Raw genomic sequence first — 24,980 nt, forward strand, 5'->3', positions numbered from 1 at the left:
CTCACAATGTTTCCTCTTGTTAATAAATCCCATGAAAAGCATTAAACCAACAATGAGAGTCTCCCACTTCTTCCCAGTGTTCCCAGCCCATCTGTTCCAACAGTGTTTCTTATGAATGAAGGTGTAAATAGCCAATGGACGGCAAGGGGCTCAAACACAAACTAATAGTGTTTTTTACCTGTGGATGAATACAACTTTTCGTAAAATATTTAAAAAGGGACCAGTAAGGTGTGTGTGGGGCTGACTGGAAATAAACTACAGTCCCGTTTCCATTGTTACAAAGGACGATGTTAGACGTGTCGCTTCAAAGCAAGAAGGGTTATTGGTTTGAATCCCAGGTTGGGCCGAGGTCTCTCTGTGTGGAGTTTGCATGTTCTCCCTGTGTCTGTGTAGGCTTCTCTGGGTTTTCCATCAAAAGACATGCAGACTGGAGCTGGGCTGATTGGAGACTGTCATTTGATGTGGAGAAGACATTGAGCTGATTTTTGTCTAGTCAGTTTCCCTCAGACAGAAAGAAGAGCAGCTTCATAAACAGGCTGATTATTTTTGGATTGTTATTGTTTTCAAACTTGTTTTTTTTTTCTTTCTTTCTTTTGTCCCGATGGGTTTCCTCCTGTTTTTCTTCTGACAGAGTTTGAAGCTGATTTGACTCTTTAAATATTCAGTGATTGCTGTTTGCGGGTGTGTGTGTGTGTGTGTGTGTGTGTGTGTGTCTGTCTGTGTGATGTTTATAATTTCATAATTGGTGAATCAGAGACTCCATGTTATTACAGTGGGATGCTGTCAGCTGGTCTCGTCTGATCCCATGATCCCGTGCCTACGTTTGGATATAATCTGGTTATTCCTCTAAATTTAACCGCTAATGAATCCAACCGTACATAATATCTTTAGATTAAAGTATAATTAAAACGTATTACAAGTTGGTATCTCATAAGGACGTTATTCTCACAGAGATAATAGATGAGATCTGGAGACTTTAATGAAAATACGTCAGGGGCCGAGAAACATGAGCAGATCAGACGACTCCAACTCTTTGTGGAGGACAGAATGAAGATGAACAGGATTTATTTAATTAACTTTGAATCAGAGCTTCCTGGTTCAACTTTGACCCAGACACCACATTTAGCCACAGTTGATCAGACAGAGGGAGGATGTAACTTATTAATTTTGTTTACAGCACATCCGGCGTCAGCTCTTATCAGCACTAACTCTCCTGACTAGTCGTTGACGTCAATGTTTGTGTTAGAAAAACTGGAAGTAAGAGAAGAACACAAACTTCCTATAATTCCACTATGCACAAATATGATGGGACTTTCTTTCCTCGTCAGACTTTGTTGAGACACGGCTCACACATCATTTTTATGAATTTGCAGGTCAATACAGAAACTTCATGCAGAGGATTCAGGTATTGAACATATCCACGAAATTTAAGAGCTGTATAAAACTAAGAAGCTGGAGAATGACTTTACATTTTCTTATTTTAGCCGTCACCATATTTCTTAGTATCTCACATCATTAAAGTCACAGAAATTAAACAGAAATATCAGTTTCAGGTGATAAACAGAAAATGAATCACCGAGATGAAAAAGCTAATTATAATTTTGTTTTGCCATTGTTGTCAACAATCTCACATCACCATCTGTCAGAGAGAGAACATCGTGTTGATGCCGAAGTCAAACACAGGATGCAACAAGCGGGGGGGTTGTTTTAATCATAACTTTAATGAGAGACGTATTAATTAAACAAATATTTAACGAGTCTTGAAGGTGACGCTGATGAGACACAGCGTCAAAAGGACAGATTTAGAGATCCTCACTTCCAGCTCCGCCTCTAGATCAGAAAACGCATTTTAATCCAGTGATAAGCAACTGTAACACACACGCGGTTATCCCAGCATCTGTTTATAATCCCTGTGTATCGCCACAACCACAAACACAATCTTTCAAAGTCACACTAACACCTGTTCCCGTGTTGTGCCTCCGTCGTGTGAATCCTTTCATTCCTCACGCCGCTCGCTAGCGTTATCCGAGCGGCTCGCAGACAAACAGACGCAGCGTGAAAACATGTGCTCCCTCATCTCCTATATTTAACTCTCTCACATTGTGCCTCTCTGTCTGTGTCGGGGACGTGAGCGGTTTGCACCATCTTTGTTGCATCATCACGCAGCTCTGCCAGAAGATCGCTCTTCTCAGTGTTTGGGCGGGATCGAGGCAAATGTCCCTCGGTAGATGGTTCCATCGTAACATCTACATTTCCAGACGTCTCTCCTTCCAGCACGTAGACGGCTCCCGCTTCATATTTGTTGTTGTTGTTGTTTTTGTGCGAGCTGCGACTCTCGGGTTGCAGAACATTAGCCAGCGAGGTAATTTGCTCCCTGGGTTTGTCCTTCAGGCAGCGCTGGTCCCTCAGGCTCGGTGCAGATTGAACCGGATACCTATGTGACCTGTGGCGTGGCACTGCCCCAGAGGCTAAAAACCAGGGAACAGAGGTTTCCAGGTCGCGGTAAATATCAGGGATTATTGTCCCCTCGAAGATTTGTACATAACTCTGTGCAAGACGTGCACTGACACGTATGAAGCTATCTCTGGGTAGGAGTAAAGTAAATCTCTCCAGCAGAGAGGTGGTTCAGCCGCTTACATGCACCTCCACACCTCAGGAGCTGTGGGTGTTTTAAAGCGACTTCATCACCTCCATGATCTGTGTCTCCGACGCTTTCTGCTGCCGCTCCAGTAGTTAACTGGTGATGTCAACATGTCAAACTACAGGAGCTGTCTTACCGTCGTCTTAAAAACGCCATACGGCTGCTGGGAACATCTGTTCAACTGGGACCAACATCTCACAGTGGAAACATGTCTTCATTGGATGGAAGGAAAGTACGTTCAATTTACAATGTGCGCGGAAAGCAAAGGTTATATCATTAGGAGGCACCATCCAGTGGTTCAACCAGGTACTACAGCAAACTACGATATAAATTTACCAAACCAGCTTGAACCTTACACCTCATTTCTCGCCTGTGTGTTGACAAACCAGCATCCATTAGGAACATAGTCTCTTTTTTGGTGAGTGTGATGTTGGAAAAATAAAATCTTTCTCCAGTAGTCACTTCCATGCAGAGGGCAGCTGATTGCTCAGTGTATGTATATATGTTCCGAGCATTTTCTTTTCTCTCCGCAGCCCGACCACAGCTTCTGTCCCTGCTGAAGAGGAGCCCACAGCGTGAGGAGGCTCTGCTCATTTTCCTGCTCACCAGTCGCCACTATATTCGCTGGATTTGAATGGTGAGAAGCTATGTGTTCTTTTGTGGAGAGTTTGCGGGGAGTTATTAGTGCTCCTGCACCACGCTGGCTTCGGAGAGGACAGCTCGTGGTTTCTGGAGACTGACAGCATCTGCTTGTGCGATTAAGATTGGACCAGCCTCCCTCTTTCCATCTCATGCTGCTCAGTCCAGACCAGACGAGCACTCACAAAGGGGGTTTTAATACCATGGGGCGGCCGGACAATACCACTCAGCACCGCCCTTATCTCATGGAAGCTGTGGCTTCTTAGCTTCAACCCTCCTCATGCACCATCGTCCGTCTTGCAGGGACAGTCTGACCCAACTTGGTGGGAATCCACTTCCTCCACCTTTTGATTCTGTTTCATGGATTTAATTGTGTTATTGTGTTCGCTCAGCTGTCATCTACGTGCTGAAGCTATAGAACAATCCCCTTTCAATTAAGAATTTCTTTATGTGATAATTGCTGATATGTGTCGCTTCCTTTTCACTTGGGAATACGATTATATCAATATTATTAGGCGTGTGGATGTGAGCATGACAAATATTCAAGTTATGTACAATTTATTTAAATGAAACACGTATATTACGGAGATAAACCATATCTCGGTGTGATTCTGACCTGGACCTTGTTTCTCTTATGTTACAGATACATTCGGAGTAAATTCCTGTTTTCCATTTCCCCACTGAAGAGTCTTTTTCATCTGAGTTTGGAACCTTTCACATGAAAATGGACAAAAAACATCAACGGTCCAATAGTTTGCTGTGTAGGAATACAAGTCTGTAAAAGCATCAGCGATGTGGATGACACTAGGACAGCCACTCTTTTTTCAGGCCACTTTCATTTCTGTTTGTAGTGAGAGTTGTGTGATCATTGAACAAAGCAGAATAAATAGGGAAAGCACATCTGGGGTTTTGGGGACGTCCCTCTGGTCTCCAGGCCACTGGAAAGCTGTGCTGCCACACTTTAGATGCATCTTCACTTTTTCCATCATGTACATTCAGCATCCGCACATAAACCATAGACTATACAAAGATGGATGATTCATCCCTTTGTCCTCCCAACATCCAGAATTGAGGCAGAAAGCTGCCATCTTGTGCCGAGGATGTTATTTGGAGCCAGAGACTGCACGGTAGTCATCGGGGTAATGACCAGATAAATACACACACATCACCGTGTGACAAGAACGACCTAAAATGTTTATATAAAGCCCATCCGACATTTACTTTGACTTTTAATTTGGATAATGTCCCATCCACTAACATGGAGTAGGGAAGAGATTATGACCTTAACTGCGGCCGGCCGCCAGCGGGCAAACAAAACACTTACAATTATGTCGTCTATATTTATTTACAGTCTGTGGTAGAAACATGTCTCAATGGAAAAGAACCAGTGTGAATGTGAAGTTCTCATTCTAAGCTACACATAACAATTCTTAGTTCCAGATGTTTACCCACTCATTGGAAACCATGATTATGAGCGTTAGATTACATTGTTACTCGTTAACTTTTCACACTGGTCCCTAAAATGCTAGGTAACTACTTATTTAACAGTTAAACCAAACCTGAGCAGGGACGAGCTGGACTCCCTGACAGTTTGCCTCTCCCACCTTGTTCCTCTTGTTCCTCACACTCCGGTACCTTGATGTGTGAGTTTCATGAAGAGCTCAGTCGAGGGCGAGTCTGCTGCTGTTTGATCAGCCCCCGAAAGAAACCGAGCTGTCAACAGCCGGCCGGCCCCGCAGCCGATCCACTGCTCCGTCTTATCCAATCAGGCACACGTATGTATACCTGATGGAGCACAACACACCGTCTCTGGGAGTGACAGGTGAGCGGCGACACTTGCAGCGGGTGAGACAGCGAGCGAAGCAGCGAGTGGTGACGAGGAGGCGGCTCGTTGAGAAATAAGTGAATTCCGTTCAGAGACGACAGCTGCACCGGCTTTGTTTATCACAAATATCGTCAGGACTTAAATCCTGATTTCTCACCGAACGCTGGTGTAAACACGCTGAGTCCCGCTCGTGACATTTGGCGAAGTGTCGTGCTCATAATATGACGGTAAACAGGATGGTGATGTTTAGACACATGCTATTTGCTGTTGGAGGGACTGTAATTCGATTTGTTTGCTCTGAGACTGAAAGCGATTGGCTGCATAAGTCCTCATCTGGTTGAGGTTAAATCCATGTTTGTTCTATTCTCCTATTTTATTAAGTTAGCTAAAAAAAAAAAACGATTTGAGAAGTGCATTTAGCAAATTGCAGTTTTTAACATGTAGAAATGAACATGAACAAACCTCTTTGAGCCCAGTCAACTCACAGGAAAGAGGGAAATCACAAAAGCTGAACTGTTTTTTCCTTAAATTTTGAATTTTATTGCACGTCCAGGTCAGTCTTTTTTAGGTAAATATATACATGTACAATCGCAGTTTCAAGCAAATCAAATCTATTACTACTTCAATCAGAAACTGTGTCGGTCGAGATCTGAGCAGAATGGGAATCGCCCTCTGTATCGAAGCTTCCAGATTCAAACTCAAGTCGTGAGAAACTTGGAGATTCCCTCCCTCAGCACTCGCAGCCACACAGGAAAGATGTTGCCTCCAGTGAAGCAGCTGCCAAGATATTGGACAGAATTGATCAGACAGACATGCTGTGTGACTGCTTAACATTCCCTGGCCGTCAGAATTCCTCTAATTGCTTCGCTGATGCTGTTCTCTCACACAGAACATGAGCCTGACATTTAAGTGGAACCCAGGAGATTGTTATAAGTATAGCTAGTCCCTACCCTTCTCAACACATAAATATCATATATCCACACCTACATACGTCTTTTTAAAGATATATACATATACCTTTGTCATTCTCAAATAGAAGAAACCGATCAGTGGAAAATGACAAAGTACAATATGTTCTAGAAATACAAATAGTTTAAGACCTAAACCAAATAAATGAATTGTCATGAGAGTCAGATTTTAAGTTGATTCCATCCTTTTTTAAAGCTCTTAACTTTGGTAAAACTGTCATTAGTAAATACCAAATTTCAGGTGATATCTCACTTAAACTACAATACGTTGCATATATCTTGTTTACATTGTATAAATCACTAATATTTGTATTTCATTTTACTCATGTTTACTTGGGGGTGGACTATATGGTCCAAATTGACATTATTGTAGTTTAAAGACAAATTTATGGACAAAGAATGACAAACCCTTGATAAACAGCAAAACATGTTATTGATCCTCCTCTCTGCATGATGCATAAGAAACATAACAATATATATAAATATAGATATATAGATAAGTTAAGTTATTTGATGTTAACATATTTATATATATATATATATATCACCTTTTTACTGATGTTTCCAGTTGAGCGACTAACAAATGATAATCTTATCTTAAATCTTTTCTACATAGTGTGTGTGTGAAAGCTTTCTAAAAAAAAAGAACCAATATATTCCCATGTTTCTCTAAAGGAGGGAACACATTATTCATTCCATCACATCACTGACACTTGAATGCGACACAGGCCTGTCTCCTGCCCCCAATCCCCCCCCCCCCCCATGTGTGTGTTGTGTCCCCAGACCCTGGCGAGCCTTGGCCGGGGCCTGTATCCACTGCACGCAGAAGCATCTCCACCAGGGGCAGCTTCCACGGGAGGACACGTTCCCAGATCTCTTCATCATCTGTGGCATGTTAGACACGTGTGTAATGGTCCTTCTCACGCCTCAGTGCAGATTGTATTCAGTCTGCAGAAACTACATGCAGAATTTGACGGCGGGGGGTGGGGAGGGGGGAAGTGAACAACGGGTTTCCAGAATTCCCAATAGGTGTACTGGCCTTTTCACGAATAGATGTCCAGACGACACACACACACACACAGACACACGCACACAAACAGGCTGGAGGCACAACACGAGCACCGGTGCATGTGTGCAGAGGAGAAACCCGCCAGCAGAGTTTGTTTGCAGTTCCCCTGCACTGTTTGGCATTTGTCGACTTCCGTGCAACACTGACGATCACTATAGGTCAAACCAGATTGCCTGCTGTCCGAGGTGTCGTGAAAACAAGTTGGCCTGAATAATTACTCACTCAGCCACACTCCGGCTGCCTCAGGACCTCTTATGTTTACAGGGGCTGTGATGTCAGATTATTTTAGTCAGATGTCCGTGCGAGGAGGAGGAGGAAAACAAAAAAAAATATATATATATATATATATAAGCACCATAACAGGATTTTATCTGACGTTATAGCATCTTGACAACTGATCTCTGCTGCCCGGCCGGGCTGCTTGATAAGAAGCGCTCCGGCTTCCCGCAGACAGCTGATTATGTTCTGTGGCCACAACCTGTCCTTTTCCCCGTCTGACACCCGTCTATAGCAGCAGTGATCAGTAAGCTGCTGTAATCACCAGTGTAGGACTTGCAGGGAATGATAAGGATGAAAAGAGCAAAGCTAAGCCTCCAAAGGCAGGCCCCCCCTCACCTCCACAGCTCAATACATCATCTTGTTCAATAATAAACCGCGTCAACCTTTTTGCCTGTCAACAGATTTATTAGGTCACTGTGTGATAAGGACGTTTCCTGATGCAGTGAGGATCAGTGGCTTCATCAGCACACGTACCAGGCTTTAGATTTCATATGATTCACAAGGCGATTGGACATTTTAAGCCTTTTGTTTTTTTGCTCTCCTGAAAATAAGCTCAGAGATGTGATTGCATAAGTTCGCTGATCAGAAAATCTACCCGGGAAAATATTGAATGAACCTTGTGCGGCTCAATATCAAATCAATACCTTTCCATTTTTTTCCCACAGCCAGATTAGCACATGTCGAAGCTAAAGGCGTTGACGCACTCTGAATGCTGCCATTTGTATTCAAACCAGGAAAATAGAAGTGCGCACACGCCTGTGCTTTTCCCTCCGCTTCACTCCTACGGGTCTGATTGGTTATTAAAGACTCAATGCATGCATGTAATGAGTGAAATGGCCTTTTCATCGAGCTTCAGCTAATGATTCCCGACCGTTACCTTCTGGATCGATCCAATAATTGTTTTGTCTATATGTTGGAAAGTTCTGATCACAGTGCAAAACCCCCAAAAATGTTTTTCATGATAATACATCTTAAGGGTCAGTTAGCGAAATGAGATTTACAAATTATAGTTTGGAAAAAATAACTCTAATTTAGTATATTTAATTATTGTGATAAACTTTTTTGGAGCAAAAGATAATTAGTTGGCAAAACTTTTCTGGCAAAAGTCAGGAGTTCGGGTCAAGCCTCAAATTAAAACCTTATTCTATCTCAACTGCTAATTTGTTCGATATGAATAATGGAGGCTGTTCAGAGCATATTGTGATTAAGTGCTGTGATTTGTTTTATCTTTACCGAACTTCTCTTCCCACAACCTCCTTATCTACTGTCATGAGTTTACCCAGAACAACCTTATTGGGATTGTGGCTGTATTCACAAGAAAACACACGGAGGGATCCAAGGCTCTAACAGAAAATAACTTTCATCATCTAATAATTATGATCACTTGTATTTTCTTGATGATTTCATCAATAATTTGCTCTACAAAGTGTTAGTAATAGAATAGAACAAACCAAAAGATTTAAAATGAACTATGGGCAAAGACCAAGAAACAATTTCTTTAAAATAATTCTTGATAACTTTGAAACTTGGATGGATAATTGATCATAAGTTATTTAATAATCATTACATTTCACTGGTTGAAATCTCGTTGAAATGATATGTTTCCCAATATCAACATACAATAAAAAATACTACAAATATATGAAAAATCACGTAAAATAACCTCAATTACATTGAATGAAATAAACTCGGCCCCCTGATACAATTAACAGGACCAAACTCAATCACTGCTTCACTGCCTCAGCCCTTGTGATCATGGCGGCTGACCATGTGCATCCCTTTACGGCCACCGGCTCCTTCCAGCATGTTAACACCACGTGTCACAGAGGAAAAAAAGTCGCCTCAAACTGAATTCATGAGCCTGACAGTGAGTTCAGTGAACTCCAGTGACCTCCACAGTCACCAGATCTGAATCCAACACATGCACCTTCAGGACGTGGCAGAAGGAATGGGCCGATGACAAACGTGCAGGAAAAGGATGCGATGCTACTGTATCAGGACCGAGCCGGATCTCACAGGACTGGAAAAGCAAACGGAAGAAGAGCTATACCAACTATTGGTGAGGTCCTAATAAAGTGCTATTCATATGCCACCTAAGGCAAAGCAGCAGGCATGTGACTGATTGCTGCAGGGAATTGTCTGTTGAAGCAAGAGTCAATGTGGAAATTAGTACATCTATTTCCTCCTCAGTTCATTTCTATATTAGATCTCGGCAACTGTCAAATAGAAAATGAGATTCGAAGGGGCTGAGCGAACACCTGACATTTACTGCTCAGATAGATTTCAGGGGGGGGTGTAGTTTTTCCTGTGCACACTTGTTTCTATTAAGTGCCATTTGGGGTGAGGGGGTGTGTAGGCATCAGGTGTACGGCAGAGAAACTGGTCCAACACACTAAACACACGCTCACACATCTAGTTTACAGTCTCCACAGTGACCTGACCTACATGGGATTGGACAGTGGGAGGAAACTGGAGCATCGGGGAGGAAACTAACAACCAGCACGAGCTGAACACACAGAATAAAACACAGGAGGAGACCTGGAAGATAAATATGATCTGTTCCCCCGCACAATAAAAAACACTCTGCTTTTTAAAGATAATGTTTTTCCCCTGGGTAACGCTGCAGAGTCGTTGTGTGTCTGTCACACCGCCAGCTGATAACAACTGGTCCAACTTAACAGGACTAGATTTGAAAAGGATTGTGCTGCTCCCAGTGTCTGATTAGAAGTTGGATTCAGAAGCCGCAGATGGAAAAACGAATCATGGATAAACATGAGGTTGTTTTCCTGTGTGAATTCATTGCCGGCTGGAACAGCAACAAGGTTCTGGGTTCAACCTTCTCTGGGGGGGGGGGGTTGCATGTTCTCCCTGTGCCCTGTGTGGGTTTTCTCCAGGTAGCCCGGCTTCCTCCCACAGTCCAAAGACACGCAGCTTAGGTTAGATGGAGCCTCTAGATTACCCGTAGGAAGAAATGTCCCACTCTTTGTGTTAGGGAAAAACACAATACATGGGACACTTGTAACCACTTTACATCATATAGCAAAGATGCCTAGAATTGTCCCGACCAATCAGAATGAGCCGGACACTTCTAGGCACTTATCATTGAGGCAAAATCTAGAATGTCTAGAAAGGTCCCACACTTTTGGTGTTAGGGAAATACAATACGTGGGAGACCAAACCTCCAACACCTGCCAAGCCCGGGGACCCACTCTTAAGCCCCCCACCCTGAGTGCTAAAAAATGCCTAGAAATGTCCCACACTTGTGGTGTTTTGGTTGACCTCATTTGACCCTGGAGTCTGTGCAGGACAGCCTCAGGCTAACAAGGTCCTGCCCATACACGGACTCAACCAAACCTGTAAGTTATTGTGATACAAAACGACCTAAATTGACATAAACCATCTCAAAGATAAAGATATTTGATGTGTAATTTGACTTTGTTTGGTCCATGTCTAATTGAATAACACAGAAGAGGCAGGGTTTATACATATTTATACATCTGTCTTTATATACAGTCTATAAAAGGACCAGCTGCCAATGTAATGGACTCTGATGGACTGGCTTTCAATCCAGGATGTCACCTGCCTCTCACCCAATGTCTTTAGGGATCGTCTCCACCTCCTGACATGAAACTCAAGGGAGAAGTGCACTAGATAATGGATGGGTGATTTAGCAGAACCAATTCCTGGTATGTACAGGCTGTCATTGTCACACTAAACTTAAGATTAGGATCCAGAGGTCTGAAACCAGGCGAAGTTGTTATCGTGTCACTCAAAAGAATCGGTGAGGATGAAATGAATATTGATTCTTTGATACAGCAACAGATCAGCCCACATGGTTCAGATACAGGCAGCAGGAGGTGTTAGCTCTCATGTGTTAGAACTTGTTTTCGCTGCCATATTCAATGTGACACAAACACACAACTGACAAGGTCACATTTTCAAAGGGGACAAACCAATTCAATGGATTCTACCCAGTCAGAAAAAATTGGTGTCTATTGAAAGTGTACTGAGTCAAGTGGGAATTCACAGGCAGATCTCACACTCTCTGTGTTTACACGTTTTAAGGAAAATGTGTTCGTTATAGACTGAATTAATTTCCATGTAAATGAACAGAGATACACAATTCAATGTGTAAACAAGCAGCCTGTAAGACACACATGCACATATGTGCTTAAAGCCAGACACACACACACACACACACACACACTTAGCCACACAAACACAAGAGTGTGTCTGGCGTGTGAAGAAAAACTGACAGATGGTAGAAGGTCTGGATCTGGATGCCGGATGCACGTTTGTCAACTCTTGAAGATGCAGACATGTTGTTAAGTCTGATTTGCACGGACACACAGTCACTTTTATTCGTCGGGATGAGATCACAACTAAGGCGAAAATGTAATTACAGAGCAAAAACAATATAATTACACAGGAAAAACACGCCACACACAGATCCGACTGAAGAGGCCAGCACTCGCCTCCAGTAATTTGTCTCTTCTGTGCAAGCGAGACAGAGCGAGAAGGAAAGAAAACATGTTTCATGAAGGATCACAAGCAATGCAATCAGGGATTACTCCTGATTTAAAACATTTATTTAAGTCACATCCGATCTCGGTGAAACCTCCGAGATGTGACTCTTATATTGGCACAGCGGATGTTATTAAGTGTCTGTCTTGTGGCTCTTTGTTTGTCGGATCTTTCAGAACAATGAGTCACTTATTCATTCAGTGGCAGATCAACACAAGTGGAGAAGAAATAACAAAGATAGTTTTGAAGTGAAAGTGCAGGAGAGCATGTGTGTGTGTGTGTGTGTGTGTGTGTGTGTGTTGTGTGTGTGTGTGTGTGTGTGTGTGTGTGTGTGTGTGTGTGTGTGTGTGTGTGTGTGTGTGTGTGTGTGTGTGTGCCCTGAGCACGAAGAGAGCCCTTGGATTGTATTTTATCACTTCATCCATTACATCAAAGCACAGGGAGCTGGCACGCTGCTATTTAAAAGGATTGGAAAATGATGTACAACTTAGTTTTTGGAACGAGGCGACTGTTCGGTGAAGCAACTCCAACATTGTGTTGTTTTTATGGTGGTGTGTTAAGATAGTCAGAGAGAGCCAGTACATGTTTAATGATTTTAATGTTTTCTAATTTCCAGTTCATCAGAAGGTTTTGGGGCTGGACCACATAATTAATCGACCCATAGGGGAAGAAGAGGTTTAGTGGAACTTCCTCTGTGTTTCCAGTTAAATACTTTCATATGGGATTTTTGACATTAGACCAGACTATCAATAAAGATGGATGACAGCTCTACAAAAGTGAAGCCAAATCATATAGATCACCCCCTGGTGGTAGGCTCTAGAACAGGTCATAAACTATAGACAACTGAGACTCGTGAGAGTGCGTGGCAGCGGAAACTCAATTAACTCAGCTCCACATCACCATCACTACAACCCAGTCTATTTTAGAGAGGCGTCGGTACTTTAAACACAAGCAGTTTATACATAAGCTGAGATCAGCGTCTTCGTGGTGACTCAACATCACAAAGCAAACAGGTGTGCACGGCTGAAGCTCCATCAATCAACAGTTCAAATAGTTGTGAAACAGAATTCCCGTTCATATTTCTGTCTTTCTGCATGTGCACAGTTCTTCTGGTGAATCTTTCGAGTTTTAATCACGACTTGACAAATTATTCAATTCTAAATCTCCTCTGTTTTCAACTGGCCATGTAACTGTATTGGGAACCACTGACTTAAAACAAGGATGTGAATCAACGGTCACGGCCAATAGTGGAATCAAGCTAACATGTACCCTCGGATTTAGGATTTGGCCAAATCACCAAAATATCAGGACAGCCAGACCGGCAGTGTGTGCATGAGCAGAATGAAATAACACGGATGAGGCCAAAGCTCCTCTCCTGGTTCGAGGAACACGGGGTTACCCAGTGTAATAATGTCTGACTGATCGGAATACAAAAAAAAAAACGAGGCTGAAACATATTGCTACCGTATATTAAATATCAACAAAGGAAGAAAGAAGGTGTGTTGGCTTCATAGCTGCACAAACAGTCAGCATTTTGTTAATGTGGCAGTTGGAGGGCAGAGCAGGGTGTGGGTGTGTGTGGGGGGGGGGGGGGGGGGGCACGCTACAGGAAAACAGAAAATGGAAAAACACACCTCCCTGAACTGAGCGGGGGTGATTATCTGCAGCTCCCACAATGACTTACTGTACTGCAGACAAAAGGGCTCTCGTTTTGAACTCACAGACCAACAATATCCTGTAGCATCTTTTCTTTTGTTGCCTCGTTTTCCCTCCTGGACACAACAATGACACACTCCTGTCTTCTATCATATGAAGACTGTGATATCGAAAAATATGCTGATACAGAAAACCTTTAAGTGACAGCAATGACACAATAGAACACAATTTGTGCCTCTAAACACCACAACTTCGTGAAAGCATAATGTGTTACTGCATGAACTACACACATCATATAACAAATTGATTTCACACGATCGGGACTCAACTTTAAACACGCTGCACGAAGTTAATCGACAGCGAAGAGGACAGCAAAGTTAAAAAGGCGTGGGAGGGACCGACTTGAGTGTGAACAATCATATGGTGGCTGACTGAGTGGGTTCGGTGGGGGAGAGATGCCTCGATGGGCTGATCCCAGTTTATCTTGATTTAGCTGTCATTCCCCCAAACGAGCTGCTAAATCAATTTTGACGCGTGGCCGTCATTCCGCCGTGTCACTCGAAGGTTTATGGGCGAATAAAAACCATCAGAACAAGATGAGATGAAGCATGAAATTTCATGACATCAACCATCCCCCCCACCCCGCGTTTCAAGAAGGCGCCATGAGAGGGCCATAACGGGGTTGAGAGAAATATGTCATGAAGCCGAGGATTGACGACCATAAAAGAAGTCAGATTATCGCCGGCACTATTTATCAGGCTCCTCCAGAGACTTTCAACTTGTGGGCAAACCACAGGCTGTAAATACAGATGGACAATGTGTCGGCTGCAAACTTCGATAGGTCCATACACGTGCTCGACCAATCGGGAGTCAGTCTCAGCTGTCAATCGTGACTTTTCACCAGGTTTCCATGGCATCAACTCAGTGATTTAAATCAAATGAACGGGAAATAAAACTTAATTTGAACCAAGTGTGATAAGAACAATCTGACAAGGACAGAATTTACTTTCTAGATAATATTTTTTTGATAATTTTCTTTTTGACATGTAATTTTTGGTCTGTTCCATGTCCCTTCCATTAATGTGGAGGAGGAGTTCATGACCTACAATGTGATCAGTTGGCGATCAAGAAGCTTTGGCTTCACTTTTTGTCAGGAGCTACGTATGTCGTCCATCTTTACATAAAACTATCCATTGTGCGACCTGTGTTAAAAAACCGTGGTAAATCTATAAAAATAAAAAAACAAGGCCTTGTATTAAATAGAGCCATGTGTGCTATAGATCAAATGAAACTGTCAAATAAAAAAAAAAATGTTATATCTTCAGAAAAATATGAACAAAATGAGAAACAATTAGAAAAAGTGAACACAATAAACTTCTTCTTTTAAATTTGAGACTAAATTCAGAATTAACACAAAAAGCCTGGATTTGATTTTGTAGATTTGATAAAATTTCCAAAGAAAGAAGAAGACGTGATATCAATGGTTTCGGGGGAAAACCACTGCAGATGTAATGGTTTCATGTCACTGGCTGGATAGTTGGTGGTACCTGCTGTGTGTAATAACACAGTGAACAAAGGAGGTGACGTCAGAACCATTGACTACAAAGATAACCCAACTCATTGTAATGTCATAAGCTGTATATGAAATAATCAAACCAGCACAAAACACCTAAAGTAACTGGAATCACTTTGAGTGTGTGATGTCACTTCTCATTTAGCTTGACAGACGTTGATTGATTATCTCTTGAGAAAATGTGCTTTTTGTTTCATTCTGAGAACAAAGAAATGTAAAAAGTGATGGATCGTCCCGTGTCAAACATTAACTGCCGACAATTTCATCAATGCTGCGGAGGAGAGCAGTTACCCCCCAGTTTCTGGATCGCACCGATCGAGCAGGGATTGATTTTTACCAAACTGGTCCGAAGCCAAAACGTCTGCAGGAGTCGAAGATCAACGGGGGGGAAATAATCGTTAACTTGCTAAAAAGAGGTTGCCACAAAGCAGATGGTGAGCAGGCCCTGGGAGGGGAGGGGGGGGGGGGGGCGTGACGTGATGGAGCTGTGACCACAAAACAGCTGCAGAATGGATCAGCTCGCTCGTTCAAGGAATCACGAGAGAGGCCGTCAGCCGCTAATGGTATCTGCCATACTCCTCGCAGGGCGGCTGAGCTTCCGCTGGATGCATATATTTTGAATGAGATGGACAATGATAGCTTTTACCTTTTTGCGAGCCCTGGTGCAATGGCAGCTTTCGCTAAGTGTTGTTCTAAAGCATACACACACTCTGAAATGAGTCACGGCTGTAGCAAATCCACCAGTGAAGGAAAACGTCAGGAGCTTTAGAATGTGAATTTCAAAATGGGGCACGGGCCAAACTAAAGAAGTACATGCCGAATAAATTATTCTCAAACATTTTAGATGTTTGATGTATGTTTAAGTGGCATTTTTTCTAGAAAACTTGGATTTAATTAGTTAGTTGACATTTTAAAAATGGAGGCCTTGCGATTGGTCAAGCAGAAGTATCGGTGTTATCTCGATACCCTAACCCTATTTTGAATATATACATGTAAAAAAAAAAAATAACTACAATTAATAACCTAGAATGTATTAATACTACTCTTTTCTGCATTGTTTGTGCAGTAAAATACAAGTATTCGTATCAAAGAACAATGTATGAGGTTACAATAATAACAGACGGTGAGTAATTTGTAATCTGCCTTTAAAATCTATTTCTCAACACATTCACTTTGTTATTTTAGAAGTTTTATCCGGCAAAGCTATCGTGCAAAAAAAAAATCCCAGAAGAATTCATTGGAATATAATACTCGGCAGCTCGGGGTCTCGCTCGCAATCAACAATTCATATTGTGCGTTGTGTTTACCCGGCACTAAACATTATTGGCTGTGCTGTTTGTTGACAGTTTAACCAGCTTAACCATAATTTCAGCGATGCCGTGCGAGGGCAGTAAGAGCCCAGGTCACAATCAGATGTGGAAACCTTTATGAAAATCACTGGCAGAGGATATAATTTGGAGTCAGACACAATGTGCAGGCGCATATCCAATAAAGTCAATGTGTCGGCTTGTGTGCGTCTCCAGTGTGAAACTCATAAACAAGATCATTAACTGGGGGCAAGAGAAAATGTCAGAATGAGTGGGAAGCTGAAGGCCTGTGTGCTTTTGCATGAAAAGTCAGCCTCTTGTATTTTTCCTCCTCGAAAGTCATTGTTGTTTTGTTTTTGTGTTTGCTTTCCCTGGTCTGTGGTCCCTGCTCTGCTGAAACGAACCACTCCAGTGGACGGGCGATGGTTTGTCCAGCCAGCAGTGAGCTGTAATGTCAGAACAAGGAGCCGGCATAATGCTTCCCAGTGAGCATTAAGGGCCGGAGCGTGCTGAGCCTCTTATTGCTCGGTCACTGCCTCTCCATTGTGCTTCTCATGTGCACCACAGAGTGAAACTAATGAAATTTATGAAAACATTTTTCACATCTTTCAGCTGAACGAGAGCCAAACTTTTGCTACAGAGGAGGTGGGAAGAAATATAGAGCTTTTATAAAGATGGACGAGATAAGGTAAAGCCTAAACATCTTGATCGCCCCCAGAAGCTGACTGCATAATAGGACCCTCTCTCTTCCATGTTAGCGGACAGGACAGGAACCAAACTAAAAAAGTACATGTACATATGTTTCAACAATAGACTGGATTTAAAGATGGACGACATGACTGAACCCCATAAGTAAAGACAACCTCTCGATCTACTCCCAGTCGCTGGCAGCAGTATAGCCCAGTAAAGCCCTGCCTTTTCCATGTTAGTGGATGGGACATTGGCCGAAGCCTCTCCACGAACCTCTGCTTTAGAGCTGTATCACTCATGGAGCATCCATTAATGAGTCTCATTGTGAACTCAGGCTCCAAATTGTGTTTTTGTCCCAAGACGGCAGCTTTCTTATCCTTCTTATCATTCTCCTTGTTTCTGGAGAGCAAGAGGAAGTGGAGCTGCGTCGACCATCTTGTTTTCCAGCTCCAGCAGAGATGAACAGGTAGCGGAGAGGGGGCCGGCCTGTGTTGTCGGTGTCTGTCAACTCTGTGGTCTGAATAATGTTTAGCTGTGACCCCCCCCCAAACACACAATTTCTCACTGAGATGTTCTCGAGCTGCAGCTCCCGGTCCGTGTGCAACAGTTACATAAGGTTGGAGTAAAATATTCATCAAGCTGCTCTGGACCACATCTGTATTCAGCTGAGTGCTGAGGAAACACTTTTCCGTAAACCTGATAACTACACCGGGGCGGGCGCTGCTGCCGCCGCTGCTGGCTTTAAAGTGGTTTGTGTGTAAATGTGCTTGATTGCTTTTGTGTACGCTTGTATCGAGTGTTTATATACATGTTGTTGCGTTTGAGAGGTGCAGTCATGCACATGGTTGGAGTGTGTGTGCGTGAACAAGCATACAGCAGGGCACGTGTCTAAATGCCCCACAGTCTGCCTGTCTTCATCAGTATGCTGAGCTGGTGTCCGCGTGCATGCATTACCTCATTTTAAAGCAAACATTTATGTCTAGCTGCAGCGTTAGTCGACCTGCTGGTTCCTTTTCTCGCCTGACGCCAGCTCGTGCATGCAAATGTGTGGCGGGTTGCAGGGCGTGTTACGAGGCAGCAGTAAAGTTCAAACCCTCTGGGGTCATCAACGGGTCCTCTAGGACCGGGAGGGGCAGCTGGCATCTGCGGTGGTTCCCTGGGAAGCCATAACTCAGGACCCCACCTTGATGACCACACACCACTCTCTATTAAAGTTTTACAGTTTAATCTATAGAAGTGACCAGACTGCTTTACATCATGTCAGGGGCATACTCTCTTTCTTGATTGTTGTAATGACCGTTATTCAATTAGAGTGGATGTTGATTGATTGGCCCCTTGGAAAGCGTTTGATTTTCTCAAGTCGCCCGACTCACAGGCCCGAGTGATGCTAACTGAAGATGAGCCGGTGAGATCTGGCTGTGTTGATCTTCTCAACCTGCCGTCTGACTGGAGCGGCTTTCAAAAACCTCCAGCTGTCTGCATACGAGGAGGCAGGAGAGGGGGGCCCTCACACTCTGTACACATTGAGGCTAAAGATAAAGGAGATCAGAAGAGTCCAAATTAAATATGCAAGGACACCGCTTACGTGCTTTAATGAAGAGAGGGTGAGCGCTGTGCTAATGACCGAGGATTTGAGGCTTCCATGCGAGAGTGGGATCAAGAGCACGCTGCTGGAGACGCTCATTACCGTGTCCCGCACAGAACCTCACCTATGGGAGCGCGTATATATTGGCATATTTATCGCGTGGGAGAAGTGTAGAGATCATGCACAGGGCTTTGCAATTATGAATAGATGCAAACATAAACTGGCTTCCCTCAGATTAATGTTGTCAAGCAGCATAACTCTGATGTTGTAAAAGGACGGAATCTGAGAGATTAACAACTCATCCTGTGTAAACTGTAGAGCAGCGTGGAGTTTGTGGAGCATCTTATTACCTAATACACAAAGAAAGCATTAAAAATGTATAAATGTTAAAACCAAATCTCAAAGGCCAAATCATTGATTTTCAAATTAACTCACAAATTTACATTTCCTGCGACTTTTGTTACCTAACAATAAATACAGATTTCCCTGTTGGCCAATAAAGATCTGGGAATAATAGCTTCTCATGTACAAATCAGTCTTGGTAGTTCTGCTTTATGATGGACACTTAAATACAAATAAATACAGACAAGGTTGTGTTTTTTATGTTTAATGTTTGTGGAGGAGACTGTGTAAAGTTTCTTAATGTAAGTACTAGTATTTGTAAAATATCAGAGATAATAATATGTCTTTGTCCTAAGGTTCGATAACAACATCTTTGGAAACAGTGCAAATACATGTATGTTTCACTGCCCCCAGAAATCCATACTGGTCAGACACTATACATGCAATTATCTAAAAGTATGAGTATTACTATAGTATTCATATGTATGAAGTCTCACATTTTACCTCCAGACTCACACGTCACTGGCTTCACTCGCACCTCGTCATCATTGGTGAAGTAAAAACCCCAGATATGCACAATAAAATAATAAGTGCTTCCAGATCATGGCTCAGTAATAACATCCGATCACACAGCAGAGCCTCACTCCTGCAGAGCACCGGCATAATGGTGTTGATCACCCCCGAGGGCAAGAGAGGAAGCAGCGCCAGAGTCCGGTCTGGTTCAGTCTAACACGAGAGAGGACGAGTGGAAACTAAAACCAGTTCTAATTTCCACCACATGTGGCTGTAACTACCAATTATTTTCAATACCATTTAATTGGCCAATCATTTCTTCAATTTATTTATTGATCTACGAAATACCCCAAAGTGTCCGTCTCATTGTCTTTGTCTTGTCCGTTTTGTCCAAAGACAAATCCGAACAATAGTAGGTTCATTCATGACATTAGAAAAGATGAAATTAGGACATTTGTGCTTGAAATTTTTTTTATTGATAAATTAATCAACCTGAATATCACTAAGTAGAGTGAATATATCTGCCAAGCTCCAGCAGTCCCCTCACAAAACCCCATTCAAATTAACTACATCCAAAAAATCCAGAAATCATCAAGATCCATAAATTATTCTCTGAGAAATTGGTGAAAATGTCAAAAATCAAGAAAACGCCCAATAACACAATGTTAAAGAAATTGAAATATAAATCCTGGATCCAAACCTAAATTCAACGGGTTCATTCTCAGCTAATGTTTCATCCTTCTATCAAGTGAAGTGAAAATCCATGTGGTATTTTTTGCTTAACCCTGCTGACAAACCAACCATCCAACCAACCAACCAACCAACTAACCAACCAACCAACCAACCAACCAACCAACCAACCAACCAACCAGCCAACCAACCAACCAACCAGCCAACCAGCCAACCAGCCAACCAACCAACCAACCAACCAACCAACCAACCAACCAACCAACCAACCAGCCAACCAACCAACCATCCAGCCAACCAACCAACCAACCAGCCAACCAACCAACCAACCAACCCTCTATTCCAGTAATTCATCTGAACCATCATCCTTCTCTATTTCCATTTACAGATTTTCTGAGGTCTCTGTCACAGGCTGCACTCTGATCCTGTTTTACTACTGTGTACAATGACACCGTGACGAAAAACAACAACAAGAAAGAAGCTTTGACAAGACGAGGTTCAGACGCGCGGCCCCCCGCCGAGCTTTCAAATCATCAACATTTATGGAGCAGCCCCATCAAAATCCAGTCAGTCGGCGGGGAGGTTAAAACCCGATGCGATGAAGGGAAACCGGGAGCCATGGAGGACAGACAGTGAAACAGCCGGGGGGGGCGTTCTGTGACCCAGACACACCGTCTCACCTCGAGGTGTTTATAAGCAAGATGGGGGGGGAATAAAGTTTGATTTAGACATGACTTTTAATGAGATATCAAGGTGAGGGAGGGAACTCTCCCGATTTTTGTCAGTGCCTTAACACGGAGGATCTGAGATGCATTTCTCAAAGTCGGTTTCTGAAGCCTGAGTATTATCTGAAGAAGAATCCCTCGCTCTAATTACGCAGAATTTCAATAAGCCCCCCCTAACTCGCCCGGTCCCACTGAAAGTAATTTGAGTTATATCTATGCTAAAATGTTTAACTGTCCGTGAAACTGTTTCAAACACGCGACGGTACTCTGTGAAACGTAATTCCCTCTACAGGAGAGGAAGGTGTGTTGTTTCCCTGTGAGCCGAGCCGTGAATACCAATCAAACCTTCAATAAGGTAGAAATGGCCATTATGCACAGCAAGGCTACAGCTGGACGGCAAACAAAACGTGGTAAATAATTCATTAAATGTCCATTTGCAATGTACACACCGTGGCGTATAATCAGATGTAAACAGCAAGCCGATTTGGAGAAAGGCTATAGGGTGAAAATGAAATCAAGAAGCATCCGATGAATCACGTCTGTGACAGGCGATGCCTCTCTCTGCTCAGCAACCAGCTCCTCCAGGGCAATAGTCACAGAGCTGAGATCCACCGGGGGATTTATCTATCCAAAGTTATGAAACTGCCCATCGTGAGGCTGCAGATATCCAACACATATCGTTCTGCTCAGCGGCTCGTGGTGTATCAGCCGGTGTTATTAATTATTCAAACAGATATATATATATATATATGTATATGAGAATCGATAAAGCAAAAATAATCTCAGTTTTCAGCATCCAAGCACAGCTCCTGCATGTTCCGTGCATGTTGTGACAATCTGTCCCCGCGTCTTACCTTAAACAGGCGGAGTATGTTGGCCACCATGATGGACACGGAGCTGGAGGACGCCCCGATCACCCCCACCACCCTCTCCGGTTTGGTGATGATGGGCGCGCCGCCGCCCAGACACTTGACGTCGGTGCCGTCCTTCTCGATGAGCGCCTGCACGAAGGTGAGCGACTGCTCCAGGGCGTGAGTGTCCCGGGAGCAGGTGTCCAGGATCCGTGCTCCCAGTGTGATGTTGGGCAGCAGATTGTGGTCGTTATTGATGCGGTCAAGGGCGAAGAGCATGGCCTCCAGCCTGTGAATGCCCTTCTCCTTCTTCAGCTCCCCGCACGGCTTGCCGTCGTGCCCTCGGGCGTGCACCGGGAAGAGCCCACCCAGGGAGATGTCCCCGTCTATGCGGATGGAGTTCAAGTGTGTGTGTCCCGGCCCTTTGGGTTTGGCAGCCTGGGCGGCCTTCAGAGAGCCGTTGAGCAGCAGCAGCAGCAGCAGCAGCGATAGAAACAGGCCATTCCTCCGACAGCCGGTCCAATCCGGTCGGCACGCCGCGGGTTGAGACATGATCACGGCCCTGAGTGCACGTCCACCCTTGTGCGACCGAGCCCAGCAATCAGAAAAAGAGCAGAAGCCAGGTATTACTTTATGATGGCCAGAGGGTTAATTGCAGGACCTGAAGCGGTTGGCACAGAAAAGGCTTCCTCTCATGTCTCCCCTCTCTCGCAGGCATTCAATTAACAGAGAATATGAGCTCGGCTCTTTCACTGCTTGTAATCCAGTTCTCTTCTCCTCTGTCCCAGCCTCACTCCATCCTCTGACCACGGCGCCGGGCAGCTGCTCTTGCGTTGGCTTTTATTCACACAGTCTTCCTGTGCGGATCCTTCACTTTGGGTATCGGTAAGAACAAAGGTGAGAGATAGGGCGTTTTTTCTCTGCGTCCTTCTCTCCCACTCCTCTTTCCTCTTTCCTCTCCACCTCAATCAGACGTTTTTAATCTCCCCCCCGGTCCCGTGGGCAGGGATCTGGTATATGTCAGAGCCCTCAGGCCTGCTTAGGTCCACAGGCTTCACTGCAAATTCCTGAAAGATGAAAAGGAGAAGGGTGGTGAGACAGTGGAGAGAGGAAACAGGAGAAAAAAGGCAAATGGATTTACATTGGTAAGAGCATTTCAATACCGCTGTTCTTCAACCTTTTTACTGCAGCATTATGTGAATGAATGAAGAAACTGCCTCCGAACTCATTTCTCTTCCCGTTTGTACAGTCTGCCTACATCCACCGCTGTGAATTCAAAAGGTTGCCACGGGCTCTCAGGGCTGACGTGGAGCAGAGAGCCACATCCCCCTGTGCCTCATTCCCACCTCTCAACCATGTCAGCTGATGAATTTAACCTCCATCACAATAATTGGACTTTCTGTGACTGATGCACGTCATATTTTTTTAAAGTCAGACAGTTTAAATGGCTCCACGCTGTTATGCTGACGTTGGAGGGAATAATTAGTTACTGTTAGAACTTTGCAATGAAATTGTTATTTTTCCAAAAGATGCATCATCGTCGCTGCCACATAACACATAACACATATGTCTTTAAAAAGCTTCAAATCATTGGAAACATTAAGGGTTTTAAATAACTGATAAAGCTCATAAATGTTTTCATGCCAACTCCAACTTCACCGACGCATTTCTTCTGACTACAGACAAAATCAGTTACATATGTTACACTGGGATTCACGGGGTCTCAGAGTCAGACGTATGACAGACGAACAGGTTGAGCCTGAAACTGTGATTGTGGGTTTACAGACCTGGGAACAGGTTCTATATCCAACGTGAGAACAAAGGAAAGAAATCCACCTTAAGAAATCGCTGCATTAAGGTCGAATCTGATTTTAGCAGCAGCCGTTAACACAGCAGGGGGTGAAATACATTTTAAAAACATGAGCATTATCCAGATCACTGACTACATTTATAAAGACGGAAATATTAAGCCTACTATTCATTTAGATTTTGATTCTTGTATTAGGTGCTAAAAGAATATCTCATGCATATTCCCATTCACAGAGCACCGTGTGATCATGACCAGCATCTGGAAAACTGCTGCACATGTCGATGTCGTACAATGATTTGAAAACACAGATAGGAATTTATAATGTGATTAGGACGTGTATATCTTTACATAATATGAGGAAGGTCGTTTAATACTTGTTCCCAAGCATAGGCTCTGTATAAAGATGGACGACACGTCTCTTCCTCCTCCCCCTGTCCAGAAATGAAGCTGAGATATGCTGATCTGAAATCTGACATCTTGTGCATTAGGAGTCTGCACACTCGGGATGGAGCCGCGGTAATGAGGTCCTGCCTCAACGCTTAATCCTGTTTTTATAGCATCAAATAACTACATAAATCCAAAATTAAAGGAGAAATAAACACTTGAGTGAGATGATAGCTGTGGCTGCGGGGGTAGAGCGGTTGACTTCTACCAGAGGAGGTTCGATCCCAGTCTTAGGAATGACAATAAACTGTACTGGGAAGCGCTTTTATTTTATCAACACTAACAAATGTATATGACATGAACTTTGACTTTAAGTTAGGTCCATGGCCTGTCCAATAACATGGAGGAAATGGATCCAAAGACCTGTACTGCTGCCAGCCACCAGCAGGGGAGCTGTTGTCAATCTTCATAAGCAGTCCATCATGTCGAGTATTACTTTATTCGGGTTGAGATAATCAGAAAATGGACGCGTCTTATTATTGACTCAGGTTAATATCAGATCACTGCTGCCTGTTGTTTTTCTCATGAAGGGATAGAAACATTTGACACATGCTGAAACAGAGCAGCAGCACGTCCATAAACCTTTCTCTCAGCTCTATGATAGAAGCTGAATCGAGATGAATCTGAGGTGGCTCTGTCTGTTGTGTTGCAGCAGTGAGGAGGCATTAAATGCAGATTCTGTACAGATTGTGTCGTGAACAAGCGCGCCTGGTAAATAATACAGATTTAAAGCTGGATGTTGAGATTCCCATCTCTGTACTGTCATGCATCTACACACTCTGACAGCATCACTCCCACCTTTCCTTGTTTTTTACCTCCTTCCGACACACACACGCACACATGCACGACACA

The 24,980-nt window shown here is 43.5% G+C and overlaps 1 protein-coding gene across 1 annotated transcript in view; it reads right to left on the minus strand.

Annotated features, from left to right (window-relative positions):
- grm4 (glutamate receptor, metabotropic 4) overlaps positions 1–22,429 on the minus strand; it is a 121,131-nt gene extending 98,702 nt beyond the window's left edge. The window contains exon 1 of the mRNA XM_062407022.1: positions 21,878–22,429. Within this exon, the coding sequence (XP_062263006.1) occupies positions 21,878–22,426 (549 nt within the window). The 5' untranslated portion in view covers positions 22,427–22,429. The remainder of the gene's footprint in view (positions 1–21,877) is intronic.
- Positions 22,430–24,980: the final 2,551 nt, after the last annotated feature.

This window comes from Platichthys flesus, chromosome 2, assembly GCF_949316205.1.
Source record: "Platichthys flesus chromosome 2, fPlaFle2.1, whole genome shotgun sequence".
Taxonomy (NCBI): Eukaryota; Metazoa; Chordata; class Actinopteri; order Pleuronectiformes; family Pleuronectidae; genus Platichthys; species Platichthys flesus.